The 15140-nt window shown below is 39.3% G+C and overlaps 1 protein-coding gene across 1 annotated transcript in view; it reads left to right on the plus strand.

The window, feature by feature from the left end:
• The first annotated feature begins 6534 nt into the window (after positions 1 to 6534).
• Positions 6535 to 15140, plus strand: part of TNFRSF11B (TNF receptor superfamily member 11b) — a 28276-nt gene continuing 19670 nt past the window's right edge. The window contains exon 1 of the mRNA XM_090282745.1: positions 6535 to 6868. Within this exon, the coding sequence (XP_090138871.1) occupies positions 6839 to 6868 (30 nt within the window). The 5' untranslated portion in view covers positions 6535 to 6838. The remainder of the gene's footprint in view (positions 6869 to 15140) is intronic.

Genomic DNA, 15140 nt, shown 5'->3' on the forward strand with positions numbered 1-15140 from the left:
AAAGACTTCATCAAAGAATGACCAAGATTTCCTCCCTGCTAGTAGCCTGACAACTTCGGATAGCCGGAGAAGCCAGAACCTGTGAATTAGCATTTGAGAAGGCTACGTAGCATAAATCATAACAGCTTGAACTATGGAGGCTTTTTTAAAATTAGATTGAAGAGTTCAGAAGAGGATAAAAAAAGGAAATTTGAGGGAGAGAAAAAGTGTGACAGTACAATTATATATACATAAAATATATTGTGCATTATGTAGCAACTAGCATTTCAAAATCCTGCATTCCCTTGAAAATTGAGCATGAGAGTATGAGTTCTGAAAAAGGAGGGTAGAACTAAGCTACTATAGATTTAATATGTTAAAATCCTAATTTCTCATGTGACTGTATTTGGAAATAAACGGCTGTTAGGAGGTAAAGTTAAGGTTTAATGAGTCTATAAGGGTGGAGTGCTAATTTGATGAGCTTGGTTGCCCTATAAGAAGAGGAAGAGAGAAAGAATTCTCTCTCCAAACACACACGTAGGAAAGGTCATGGGAGCAGACAGCTAGATAGTGTCTGCCCACAAGCCAGGGTGGACTCACCAGACGCTGGAGCCCTGATCTCAGACTTTCAGCCTCCAAAACTGTGAGAAAACGATTGTCTGTTGTTTAAGCCACCCGGGTAGTGGTGTTTTGATATGGCAGCCCCAGCTTACTAAGGCATATTCCCGCCCTCCACTTCTCTTGGGCTGATAGCAGTTGCCAAGCCCTGAATTGCAAAGCAGCTCTCTTTATAGATCTCCATTTGAAAAACCAGACTCTCCACTTAAGAAATGCAGTGCTTCTTCCAATGTCACGTGACATGGGTGACAGGGCGAAATATTAACTTATTTTAGTTATCTCCCCAAAAGCAGTAAGATTAATATTAAGAATGTAAGGTGTTCGAAAGGCAATTTGACGAAAACTACCAAAATGTAAATTACAGGTACTGTTGTCTCAATTGCATTTCAAAGAATTTACCCTAAAAGAATCCACTCATGTAAGTGTGCAAAGGTGCATGCCTAAGACTGCTCAGTGCCACATTGTTTACAAGGAAAAAGTACTGGAAGCAGTCAAATTGTTCATCAGTAGAGCACCAGTTAAATAAATTATGACACACTTATACACTAGAATATTGTGCTACTGTGAAAAAGAATGAGATATTTCTGTGTGTGATTGTGCTCACCCTTGGTCTGCTGGCCCCTACAAAACTGTGCCTTGTATCCCCATTCCCTGTATCACAGGAGAGCCCACTAACACATGTTGCATTACCAGGTTCCCATGTCCGTGTGTGGCCAACAGAAAGCTCTGGCAGGAGATTTGAGGAACCCTGTTTCTAAGAGGAGCTCTGTCTGCTCAGAGCACAGATGTCTATGGACAGAAACATCCATGGTGGTTCCAGCTTTCTCCAGGTAGTCAGGTCCCTACCTCATTCCTTTCCCCACTCCAGGTTAGGAGAGGTGATAGTTTTACCCCTTGGCTTACCTCTTGGTTGCCTCCCTATCTTCTGTTTGACTTCTCAGGGATTCTATAACCTGTGTAACCAAGTCCATGGGTGAAGTTCTCTCTTTTGAAGATCTCAGACACAATGGTGCTATGAAACAGAAACAATGTTGAATGGTAAAACAACCTTTGGAACACTATAGAGTATATGTTTTTTACCTGAAACAACAGGATATCTGTCTATAAACATGTGTTTGTACATGATGTGACAGATCATACAAGAATCATTAGCAATAGTGGCTTTTGTAAAGGGGCAATGCAGGGCTGCTGCGAAACAGAGATTCACCCTCCAGAGTCTATGTGTTAATACTATTTAATTTTTTTTACCATATGCAGGCATTTAAAAATGTTTAAACCTAGTTAAGCTAATAAAAATACTTTTCAATTTATGCTATGATATTTAGTTTTAGAAGGTTTCCTTTTGTGTATCTATGTTTGAACCTATGATCCTCAGAGTTTGGCTGGGTAAGGTCAGAGAACTCCTGCCCAAAAGAAGCTAAGATGATCATGTCACTCCCATGCTTCAAACCCTCCCGTGCTTCCTATACAATCGTCTCACCTCTAGCTAACACACTCGTTTTACAGACAGCTGGTTTAAAATCACAGTGGGTCAGGTACTCTTACTGTAAGTTATTTCTTTCCAAGGAGCACATAGTCCTGATTAGACTTATATATTTGTGTGACTGTTTGATTAATGCCGGTTGTCAATGAAAGTCCTATTTTTGTGACAATGTCAGAGTCACATTACCATAGTGTGGGGACCCATAACTAGCATCTACTGATCCCTGGTCTGACACTAACCGGTGACTTACTCAACCAGAAAGAACTTCAGCTATACAACCCTGCCTTTCTGTACAGTACTTTTTTTTAAAGCAAGTACACATCCATTTCTGTACATAGTCTATCACACCTTAAAAGGCACATAGCTTTTGTCTAGAATATTAATAGAGTTAAAATTGTGTTTGTTAATGAAAAAATTGGCAAACATTAATTTAATAAATGAAAATCAATAGGCTAGCTGCATGATATTTCTCCCCTTTTCCTTCTGTTTCTTCTCCTATGAAATCGGAAAAAGCTTCACTTTAATACAGTGTAACAACAAGAAATATACTCATGTTCTTCAAGTTAATAACCTTTTATGTTTGTAAGCTCAGAACTTGTATTTTCAGTTTTCAGGTAACAGAGTTTAGGTGTAAAATGTTCTAAACACTTGATCAGCTGCTTCAGAGCCCATGACCTAAGTCAACTCCTGTCCTGAGTTTCAGGCATTGGCATTATGACGATGATCCCAAATGCCCTTCTGTATCAGGAGCTTCATTGCCGTGCTGTGGAGATGCAGTGTTTTCTCGTGGGATTTCCCAGGATTTGGGTGCCATTTCTTCAGGCCTGAGCAGTGGCTGAAATGGAGGCAAGTTCTATCAGAAATACAGGCAGTGAACACGTATTTGACATAGGGCCTAACTTAGAAGAGTTCTAGGAAGAGAAGATGAGGGATATCTGAAGAAGTGTCACCTGGAAAGTCAGCATCACAGACAGAAACATAAGGTTAAGTTGGCGAGACACTCTGTTTAACGTCACCGATGGCCTCTGCCAATGTGGGATCTGTCACAAGAAGATGAATGTAGTCTGCCAAGTTAGTGTTGAAATGTCCTCCTGTGGGTTCAGTCAGGAGTCCCTTGGTCCATTCCTATTGAAGCCTGAAATGAACTCTACCTTCAGAGTGTTCAGGGTCTGCAGCCCACAGTAGTGCGTCACATGGGAGGACTCAGGGGAATTGGCCAGATTGCTCCAGGAAACAAAATGACCGATAACTCATAGTGTCTGTCTGTTTCCTGTCAGTGGGTGATAAATAAACTGCCCACAGTCAGTCCCTGAAATACAAAGTCAATACATAGTCTATTTTGTGACTCTAGATGAACAGTGTCCCAACTTTTCTCAAGATTACAGCCAATTATTACCCTTACACACACATATACCAGCCACCATTATTACTATTAGTATTTATTGGGTAGTCACAGGGAGCCAGACATCAAGCTAAAAGCACAAGGAAAGCACAATTTTCCTGCCTTCAGGAGCTTATAATCTAGATTTCACCTTGTGCTCATATAAATGTCCTTAAGATAAGAATATTGTTATTATTATTACTATTATGTTAATGAGCACTGACTATGTGGTAAACACTGTTTTAAGTGTTTTATGTATTTAATCCAATTTAATCCTCATAATAACCTTTATAATCCTCTTAGGTAGGTATAATTTTTATACTCGTTATACAGATAAAGAAAGCAAACAGAAATACAAACAGGTGAGATAAAACTTGCCTGAGGCCACAGAGCTAGGAAGTAGTGGATCTGGGGTTCAAATCCATGTGTCTGGCTCCAAAGATCCGTATCTTAGGTACTTCCCTAGACCAGCAATTTTCAACCTTTTTCATCTCACGGCACACATAAACTAATTACTATAATTCTGCAGCACACCAAAAAATATATATATTTTTTGCCAATCTGCCAAAAAAGGTATAATTTTAAATCATATATACCAGACAGCTATTGTTCTATTGTCTGTTATTTTTCTTATTTGACAATGTAAGGGAAAAGAAGTCAGTGCCCTCTGACTAAATAGTCATTTATTGAATGTTTTAAAATTTTTTTGCAGCACACCAGTTGAAAATTGCTGCCCTAAACAATCATAGATATAAATTAGTAAATATGTCCTATGGACCAGCCACTGCGCAAAGGTACCTTACATGCATTAGTATACTTAATGCTCACGATTATGATTAACTTTATTCATAAATGCTTTCATTGGCTCTCTCCCACATTTCTGTAATATCAGCATTATTCTTATTTAAAAAATGAAGGCACTAAGGCTGAGAGAGACATGAAACTCTTTTAGGGTTAATACTGCAAAATTCAATACTTGATCGCTTTTCGCCCAGTTCGACTCCTGCATCAATATTGGCATTTATTGTGGATGAAAAAGAGGCCACATCTTCAACATGACAAGCTCAGTAAAGGCCACATGGAAGGAAGGCCTTACAAACTCAGACACTGAAAGCAGTCTGAACAGAAACTTCCAGACTAAAAGCACTAAAGATGGGTCATGCTTGTAATCATGTCCTAGGCCTGTAGCTTCCTTGACAAAGGTCTCCTGTACCTAAGTGGCATGTTATCTTTTGCATCTTAGATAGCATGCTTTTGAAATGACAGAGGAATCTTCTTTTCCAGACCCCTTGGCACACCCACTGCGCAAAAGCAGGAGACCACAGAACCCCTCATTGTATCTTGTTCTCATGCCATTTCTGTGGGCTGTAAATGCTTCCTTTCCTGTACCCGCCAATGTCAAAGAAGTATGTTTCTGTTTTACTTTTTATCCAATCTCAGAGACTGCCCTGCTTTGCTTTCTCCCGCCCCCCTTAACCTACCATCAATGGATTTCAGTAATCCCCCTTACATCTCATTCTTTGATTCTAATGTATAAAATAAGCTGCAAAGTTACCATTCTCTGGAGCATTTTTTCAATCCATTCAGATTTTGCTTCCCAGCAATTGTTGTCAGTTTGACTCAAATGAACTGATAAAAATTCTCTATGTGTTTCGATGTTTCTTACATTAACAAGAGTATATTTCAAGGAAAAATCCCTTCAAATAATATCCTAGACAAACATTACCCTACTAAAAATAATAATACTGCCATTTTTATAATGTTTCACTACTATCATTTGAACTTAACTTGTTTCTTGTGAAGTCTCTGTGTTAGTAGGACAGGCTGTAGATATCAAAACTGAAGTTCAAAAGAGGAGGGGCAGGGCTGGAGTTACACAATGCTGTCCTCGCTGACCTTCATTTATTCACTGGTTCACTTAAGAAACTAGCATGCTCTTGTGTTCTGGCATGGGAGAGATAGAGATGCATTAGACCTTCTGTCTTTTTTAAATTCACAGTCACAGCAGAAGAGCTGACAGTCTTTTCCTCTAAATATTTTCTTCTTGGTCTATGGATCCACTTTCAACTCCTGGTGGAATCAGGCCCTTTGCAGAGGCAGAAGCATTGATCCCTTTTGGCTATACTTGCCCCCTTTCCTGATTCTTCACCTTTTAATCCTTGAACTTGGTGAAGAGCAGAACTTGCCCTTTTCAAGAGACATCTAACTGAATGCTTGGCCCCGTTGTGGAAGCTGGCTCCGCAGTGACGTTTCCAGCATCTGTAAGCAGAGGATTTTGGTGAAAATTCAAGAACTCATTGATGAACCACAGGCCCTGGAAAGGGACTACAGTTTAGAAGTCAATGGGTCCAACTTTCAGACAAGCCAATTTTGGAAGTGGATGGGGAAGGCAAGGACTCTTTATGAAAGCACCAAACTTCTGTACATAACTCGGGGACAGCAGAACAACCTTGAAGAGGAGATTTTAGACTTCAGTATGGAGGACATTAAGGTCCCTATAGCCCTTTGATGATGAAGGTGTTGGTGAAGAAAATAAGAGTCCAAGGCACCCCACAGCCTGCAAGGTTTCTTCTGCCTCAGGCAGGAAGCTTTTTCTCCGCTGGTTCTCTTTAGTTTTAACCACCGCAGACAAGAAGTGAATAGGCAAAAGCATGAGCTTTAGGGCCAGAAGTTAGAGGAGTTCTTTGTATCAGCCTATGCTACGTTGCGGATTAATGATTACCACCCCACCCCCGTGTTCTGAGACAATGCGGTGCATAAATGAGAGAGAGGCCTTGCCATCTGGTCTCCCAGAACCCGCGCAGAAGGGGTCAGGACAAGACGGGGATGAAGTGCCTGGGACACACTCCAGGCTGCGCCTGGATCTTGGCTGAAAGGGATTCTCAGGGTGGAAGAGCCAGAGCGGCTCCCCAGCGTGCGCCCATCCCTCCCACCTCCGGTGGTGGCAGCCAGGAGGCTGCCCGCTGGCGGGAAGGGACCTGGAAACCTCAAGCCTAGCGGAGAAAGAGTGCCTTGTTCCGCAGCCCTGGAGGGCTTTTCCCCTCCTCCCAAAGGCCAGACATCCCCGCCCCACCCCTCACTGCCCATCTGTCCAGCTGATTCTTTCCGTCTTGGCTCTGAAAGTGTTAACCCCCGGAGCTTTTCATACTGGTATTCACCTCCCCCCAACCCCCTACCTCCACCGCTCCCTTTCCAAGGTTCCTAAAAAAGGTGCAAAGTTTGGTCCCGATAGGGAATGAAAGATCAAAGCCAAGCGGGTACTTCCTGTTGCAACACTATATATAACGCGGTGACTGCACCGGTTGCGGAGACGCACCGAAGCGCTCGCCCTGCCGCTGCCGCCTCCTCTGAGCGCCTGAGGTTTCCTGGGGACCACAATGAACAAGTTGCTGTGCTGCGCACTCGTGGTAAGTCCCTGGACCAGGGGAAGCCGGTACTTGCGCCCCGGGCGCCTGGAGAGGCTGCCCGTCTTCTGGCCAGGCCGCCGGACCCCCCCTCGGCTGGATGGGGACTAAGCTCAACGCGCTCCCCTCCCACGAGAGATTTGGGGTCAGTTGGAACAGGAGACCTCTTTCAAGATAAATGTGCTTCTCCTAGGATGTCCCTTTACATTGGAAAGTTCCTTCTGGGTTTATACAAAAGAGAGAGAAGCTGTAGGTCTTTTTTAGTTTGAATGATTTTTATCTATTTTATGCACTGTCTTCTTCATCTCAGATAACGCCCTCACATAGTTCATACCATCTTTGCTTAGTTAACTTGGACGTTGCCATTATTATTAACAATAAAGTAGTCCCTTAGAGTAAGTGGGGAGAAGATGTCAGTCTTTTTAAAACTATTATAATTAGAATAAACTTTGGATACAGTTATATGATAGATACAGCTATAGGCTCACTCTCCACGTAGGCGAATGTTATGGGGAATTTTGAATTATTAGCATAAGATCACGCACACACATACTTCTTAACTGTGCAATTTAACATTTTAATAAAATTTTATCATTAAAATGGCTTTTTCCAGTTCTCAATGCTAGTATGATGGAGAAAACATTGATGGGCTAATGTTAATGATGTTCAAAAACATGTTTATGTAATTGAAATTGAGCATTGCATAGGGCTAAATGTTATTTTTAACATATCATTTGGAGAAAAATGGAAGCTCTGTGATTTGGTTTTGCTTCTTAAAAAAAAAGAGAGATTTGACCAATTAAGTAAATAAGATTTGAAGATTATTCTATGATCATGACTTATTTCCTTTATGTCACCAAAGTGAGGGATTGATTGAGATATAACTCAGATGTTCACAAAAGGATAGGGAAAATCCATATTTAAGCTATATATTATTTTGAACGTGTTGGAGTAAATGCTTGAACTTTAATATCCAACCCACAGTGAATGGAAGACTAGGAAGGTTCTGGGATACACAGACTAACTAACTAACTAAATAAGTAGCAAAGGCACTAAAGAGCAGATAGGTTCGTCAGGAGTCCACATATAAGTATGCTCATTTTACCTACTGCCATATAACTATATAACTATAGATATATAGATGCAGATGTGTCTCCACCAATAAGGATACTGTGAAGAACTTTTTAAAAGTAAACCTTTGTTAACATACATAAAGAATTACCCAAATAATAATGCCTAATAAAGTTTTTCAAAGTGAACACTTGTGAGCTAGCACTCGGATCAAGCAACGTTGTATTACCAGCACCCTGGAAGCTTCCTGGACTTTCTGTGTCACTGTTATGTTCATGGACAGAGTAATCAATATTCTGACTCCCAACACCATCAAGGGGTCTTGCTTCTATTTGAACTGTATGTAAATAGACTTTAGGCACTTTTTTTGTGTCTGGCTAATTTCACTTAAAGTTTTATTATTATTGAAATTATTTTCATTGTCAGATATACAGTAGTTTCTTCATTTTTATTGCTGTATAATATTCCCTTGCATGGGCACACCAGAATTGATTTAATTATTCTCCTTGTTGGCTAGTATAAGTAACCCTGCTATTAATATGGGGAAACTTTTATTCTTCCTAGCCTTTAATATTCTGTCAAAGATTTAATTAATGATGTACATACTGTCAATGACTTAACTTTCATAGTTTCTACTAAATAATATAAGTACCTAATAATTTGTTTCTAAATAATAAATAGATGTTTTGATACATGGTCTGTATCAAAGATAGATATTTATATAGATAATATTAATTATAGATGATATGGCATTATCAAAAGAGAAAACTTTGGGTTGTGAACGTAGTAAATTAAATAGGAAAGGTTTCTCTTTCCCTTTCTGTAGTTTCTGAGATTGACTTTATGTTATAAATGATTGGAAAGGGATGCTTTGTAGTCACATATAAAGAGCCCAAATGCCCTTTTGTAAATGCTGAGGTACAGTTCCAGGAACTGGAAGCATTACGGATATTTCATACTTTGTACCAGGCATGGCACTGGGCACTAGAGACAGAAGGAAAACAAGATGGGCACCATTCCTGTGCCCATGGACTTCACAGCCTAATGGAGAAGCAGACAGTAGACAAATAACTGTACCGGTAATGAGAGTAACAAGTGAGGAAGTGCTGGGTGACTTGGGAATATAAAAGATCCTGTCCTCTAGGACATAAAAGGGAAGCTGCAGTGCAGTGGTTATCAGGTGAACCAAAATCAAATCCCAGTACCACTACTTACTTGATAAATTATGGTGGGCAAGTTACGTCTCTTCTGAGTTTTAGTTTTCTTGAAAATAGATATAATGATATGCACGCATGCTAGATAACCACATAAAGTTCTGTCTTTATATTAATCCCAGCTTCTAGCATTATGCTCACAGGAACTGCAGGACAATCTACAACCAAGTGGATGATGTATACAAAGTGCTGGCGATGCTCTGAGGAGGGAGAAAGGGCCACTAGCTATTACCTCAAAGGAAGAGTAGAATGTTTCATTGTTGGAGATAAAGTCAGGGTGCCCTGAAACCTAAGAAGGAGGAGAAATAAAACTGTGGCAAAGGAGAGTTCTAGACTCTTTTATGAGAGTATAGGGTACGCTGGCAGGAAAGCAGAGAGGGGGTGTGATCACTGAGTTAATGCCATGGCTCCGGGCTTTCTGGAATGCTCACTAATGGAATTAAGCAGAGAACCTCTCCACAATGTGAGGTAGTCACATCACCAGGTCATTTCTTTCATGGTTGCCCAAGGACCACCTGATACACTGCAAACATTCTGGCCTTGGCTTAGATTTTAACTGGTGGCTGAAACGTCCCATCATAAGTGCCAGAACCATACGTTGGCTTTCTCTGTGCTAAGCCCTGAGTTAATGTTATGATACTATGACTTGAGGGAGGCAGGAGAAGAGGTAGGAGGTCGTAGATGCTTTTTCTCAGAACAATTGCCTGATGTGTTGATCCTCCTTTAGGATAATACTCCTTCAGACTTTTGGTTGCTTTGTTATTTACTTGGGTTTCCTCCTCCAACCCCCATGGTTGAGTGTGCATATTTCTCTAGCCCATTTGTTTGTTTGCTTGTTTAAAGGAATGATCACTGTGAAGTTTCTAGGAAGATCTGACATATACTCAGTTTAAAACAGCCCTAATCCCTGTCCCTAGCAACCTCCTGGCCTCTGTTGCCTAGAAACCTTCAGCACAATTCCTAACTTCAGTGTGGTATTTAATTTTACTTCTTAGGCTTAAACCACAGTTGTCAAGTTCCATGGGTTGGGAAGAAGGCTTTCTGTGCCAGATGTTTTACCCACTTAGGTCTAGAACGGGAGCTGTGGCAGTGTCTATCAAAGGGACACTTAACCCACACTCAAGTCTTCTTGCTCTCCTAGTCACTGACTTGCCTACTGGGTTTTGCTTTAAGCAATTCTCAGTCCCCTGCCTGCATGGTCCCCTTTTGGAAAGCTCTCTGTGACAGGAATTATTCCCATTAGCATCTCATTAACCAACAGCATTTCCTTTAGCTTGCATTTCTCCTTTGTAGCCATAAATTTTTTTTAAAAAAGAGGACTTGGAAGTAGATTGATAAAAAGTTAGTCAAGACCTTGACTAATGATGCCTAGCTGTCCCTTATGTTGTTAGTATAGAGCAGAGATGCCAAAATTGTCAGTGAATTTGTATGTTTTACCATGTAGGGCAATGGTTTTCAATCATATCAGACTTCTTCCAAGCACTTGTAAAGTAAATCCTTGTACCAACTCCCTTGCCCTCCTGAAATGAAATTTAGAGGACATATACTGTACCTATATACATAATTTTAAAAAGTCAATATGCCAGCATAACTATACTATAAAAGAGAAAGAAAAGGAAAATTACTTGAAGTAAAACCAGTTTCTCTAGAAGACATAATGGAGCAGTGATATGTTGGCAGCTTTATGTACAATTGCCATGAACGCCCCTTTAGGAACAAGGACTGGAGCACATATATCTCATTGGGGCTCAAAGCTACAATCAGCGTTGGCTTTGGTGCTATGATTTTCTGAAATGGTGAATAAATCTTGCTAAAGTTTGAAACAAAAGCAAAGTACAACCTTCTATCAAATTTTATGTCATTGAATTCTTGAAAAGTCCAGTAAGTATAAAAAGCATGCAAAAACCACTTTGTATCTATATAAAATGGAAATAGAATCTAGGCTCAGATAATGTTAAATGGGCTTTTTACTTAGATCACTTGTATCAGTGTTCAATAGGACATCTGAAAGTGTGTGGGACAGGGGCTTATTCTTGATCATTGAGGATACCTAGCAGAACACAGGCCCCCTGACTACAGATATCCCGCACAGATTTCCAGGACTTCCAGGGAATAGCACCACTCTTAGAGAGAACAAAGTACAAGCTCTTTGCAAACATAGGTTTCTATCTTCTTCATGTTTGTACTCCTCAGGCCTCCACAGTGCCTGACACTAAGTGTGTGTTTGCCGAGTCAAGGAGCGATGGGGAGATTTGCTAGTGTGTTGTGTAATCTACCAGCGATTTTCATGGATGTTCCAACAGAATTTAGCTTACTGCCAGAGACTTAATATTCTAATGTTGGCTTTGATCTTTTCCAAGATATGAATATAACACCCACCCACCTAACCAATATTTAAATGTTCTTTTGTACATTTTCACTTTTAAGTCCAGGGAGGCCCATTCTCAAGCAAAAAAGGAAAAAAATGAATTGGGTTCATATATTGACCTTTGGAGGCACTGCCTAAGCTCACTTGAACCTGGTTCTGACTGCCCCATCTGGTTGATTCAGGCATCAAGTGCTCATTTTTGGTTTTAATACATTTTATATGTCTGTAAAATGTGCCAATGGAGATATCAAGTAGGCATTTGGATTCAAAAATAATTTGAACTTAGTAGAAGCCTGAGCTGGAATTAAAAAAAAAAAAAAAAAGTACGTTATCAGAGTAGAGCGGGTCTTTAAAGCCATAGGGGGAAGGATGATTTCTCATGGCAAGAGAGAGAAAGAAGACAGTCCAGAGTCCTCTTCTGATACTGATAGTCTGGTAAACAAAATGCAAATATGAACAATAATAGCAGCCATGTTTAGAAAAGAAAACAAAAATCAAAATAAAACTTAGCAACCCACAATAGCAGGAACTAGTGGATCGGAAATCCTAGCAACATCTGTAAACTATCTGTGCAAGAAGAAAGAGCGAGGTATGGCCAACTTGAAATAGATACCAGGACAGTATTTTTATGTGACATGTAATTAGTTTTTGGAACTCACTACCACAGAATATTTTGGGGTAACTAGCATAGAATGTCTAAAAAAAGAATTCTTTTAGACAGTTGTAAGGGATAAGAATAGTGTTACGACAGGTTATGGTACCCACCCCCTCTCACAGTTACCTGGCCTCTCTAAATTAACATTTCAAAGGCCAGAATAATCTAGACACACTCAAATGGTTTTTCCCAATGACAATGTGACATAACTTCCCAGGTGTTGGGTAGGTCTTTTTTTCACCCCGATTTCACAAAAGCACTTGAATCAGCCTGACCTTAAATGGATAAAAGACACAGAAGAAAAAAAATGCAATGTCATTCTCCTGAAGTTCTTCTTAAAAAAAAAAAAAAAAAAAAAAAGTAATGTGCTCCTGATAGGCTTGATTTATTACCTTTTATTGTGGTTTTTTAAAAAAATTCTCTCTCTAAAATTGTAGCTTTAATACTGCAAAAACATTGTTTAATTTCCTTGAAGCACCTTCTATAAAAATAAAATGAATAGCCTTAGGATTTTCACTTCAATTTAGTCTGTAGCTTTGAAGCATTTTCTATAAGTGCCTCTTAAATAATCAACTCTAAAATAGAAAAATAGGTGTCAAGATGAATTTAGATTTAAAGCAATACAGTCATTCATCTAAGCTTTGTGAATGCCTTTGGTAAATTCAATTTTCTTCTCTGGTCTTTGATCCAAAAATCTCAATTCCCTTGCCACATGGTAATGTGACTTTGTTAAAAAAAAAAAAACCTATTTCTTTTAACCTTAGAAAATACAAATATCAGGATCATATTCCATAGGACGTACCCTCTACCATTAATTGCCACCTCCACCAACAAAAAGGAAAAAATTTAATATAGGAATTCAATCATGGGACATACTGATAATGAGACCTCTACAACACAGGCAAAACACCTGCCTTCTCAGTGTTACTATAGACTCTAAGGTCTAGTCTGTGACTCCACTTCGTTGGGTCTATTTTGACTCATCTCTAACACAGGGGTGTTAAACCAGGTGTATGTGGAAGGTATTTTCAGGTTTAAGCTCTGTCATTGAAAAAATGAATTTATAAAGGATTATACTGTATACTATTTAATATTCCAAACCTGCAAAACTCAAACTGACTTATTTAAATAAGTATTTAAATAAGCAGTTGTACTGAAATACTTACATATTTATTTAATTAAAATATTAATATTGAAGTTTTAGAATAAATATTTAAATCAAACTTACTTATTCCTAGAGAAATGTTTTCTTTTTAAAAAAAATGTCTATTTTGTCGCAGTTGTCAAAGTTTGCTCTGCCCAGTAGGTTTCATGTATAAGACATTCTTTTTAGGTCAATGAAATCACAAGAGGAAGCAGCTTTTGAAATGTCACCTGCTTTTAAGTGGAAGGACTTGTTTGGGGATCAGAGATTCTTTTAAACCAAAAACTATTTTCCCACTCTGAAACAAGTTCTTGTTGTCTTTAGCTAGTATGCATAGAAGTCATTAATGCACCTTTTTTTTTTTTTAATATATATATATTCCATTTAGTTAGAAGGCGGGTCCAAGACATTGCTTCAGGACTTACTGAAGAGGTGTAATTATGGTCACTAGCAATCTTCTTATTCTCACTGAGCAGAATTTTCTTTGAATTTGTATTCACAAGGAAGTACTTGACAATTGCTTATCTTTCTTTAGAATAAATGTCAAACCTTCAGACAGATTAAGCATGATGATGAGTAGGTTGGCATGACCATTAAATACTACACTTGACTACTCCATCTGGTTGATGGACAGAAACCTCTGCTCCCACATTCTCTGCTTCCTATCTCTTCTTTTAATACTTAGTGAAAAGAAAAAAAAAATCAAATCAATGGTGCTAAAATAAAGGTCAGCTAAAATGTATGAATGATGTTTATTGAGTGATGATGTAGTTAATGCTTTTTGTAAATTGATCTCATTTCTTCTCCCTTCCAGAAATATGATAAGATTGTACCTCCTCACCTCCTTCTGGTAGGGGAGGAGGGTGGTGTGGTATGTGAATAGTTCTGGCCAATAAGTCTCTTCTAGATTAGAGCATATAATTGCCAGTGTATAACCCCCAACATTTTGTTCCTCTTTCCCTCCTCCACATTTAGCCTGCTATATTCCAGATAGTAGTTGCTATATCATCTTAGGTTCTGGACAGCAGACAATGCTAACAGCCTTCAGTGGATCCATTAGGGATGTAGCATGAGTGAGAAATACACCTTTGTTATTTTTAAGCCACTGAAATTTGGAAGTTGTTAGTGCAGTGTAAAACCCAGCTCGTCCTTGACAAATATAGTAACCAAACCCCAGTCGTATCTCTGATCATTGAGGGGCAGTAATGGCAAAGAGCACTTAAAAATCACCAATGACTAAAATCTGTGGTTTTAGATGATCAAGTTAAACTCCTCTCCCATCAAAGGTATTGTGAGCAGGACTCCTGCGAGAACCTCTTCTGATGCTGAAAATTCCAAATTTAGGGAACTGAGATTACTTCAAAGCTTAGCCAGGCTTCAAAATGGGAAGGTAAACAGCTATGTAATGGGAGACTCTAAATCAAACACCCTGTTCTGTGAGAGGAAGCAAACAGGGAGCATGTTTTTTCTTTTCATCGATTTCAACTGACCCTTCCTTTGTAGGGGTTCATTCGTCTTCATCAGGGCAACTTCTACCCAGTTCAGCTAATCCAAAAGCTGGAAACCATAACACAGAAAGACACCCATAGTAGAATGTGTATCGTATATGAAAGTCACGCACACAGTGATTCACTTAATTTTCACAAAAAATCCTATCACGCAGAGATTAGTATCTATTTTACAGACAAGAAAATGGAGTGATTTTCCCTAAGGGTGGTTATCTAGCTGAGAAGGTTTTTTCTGCCCTGTAGGAGCTTAGATCTAATAGTTATCGAGTCCTGGGAAAAATAACCATAAATCAGAGCTAAGCCTCTGTGGGTGCC

Source organism: Furipterus horrens, unplaced genomic scaffold (assembly GCF_987537825.1).
Source record: "Furipterus horrens unplaced genomic scaffold, mFurHor1.1.pri manual_scaffold_7, whole genome shotgun sequence".
Lineage (NCBI taxonomy): Eukaryota > Metazoa > Chordata > Mammalia > Chiroptera > Furipteridae > Furipterus > Furipterus horrens.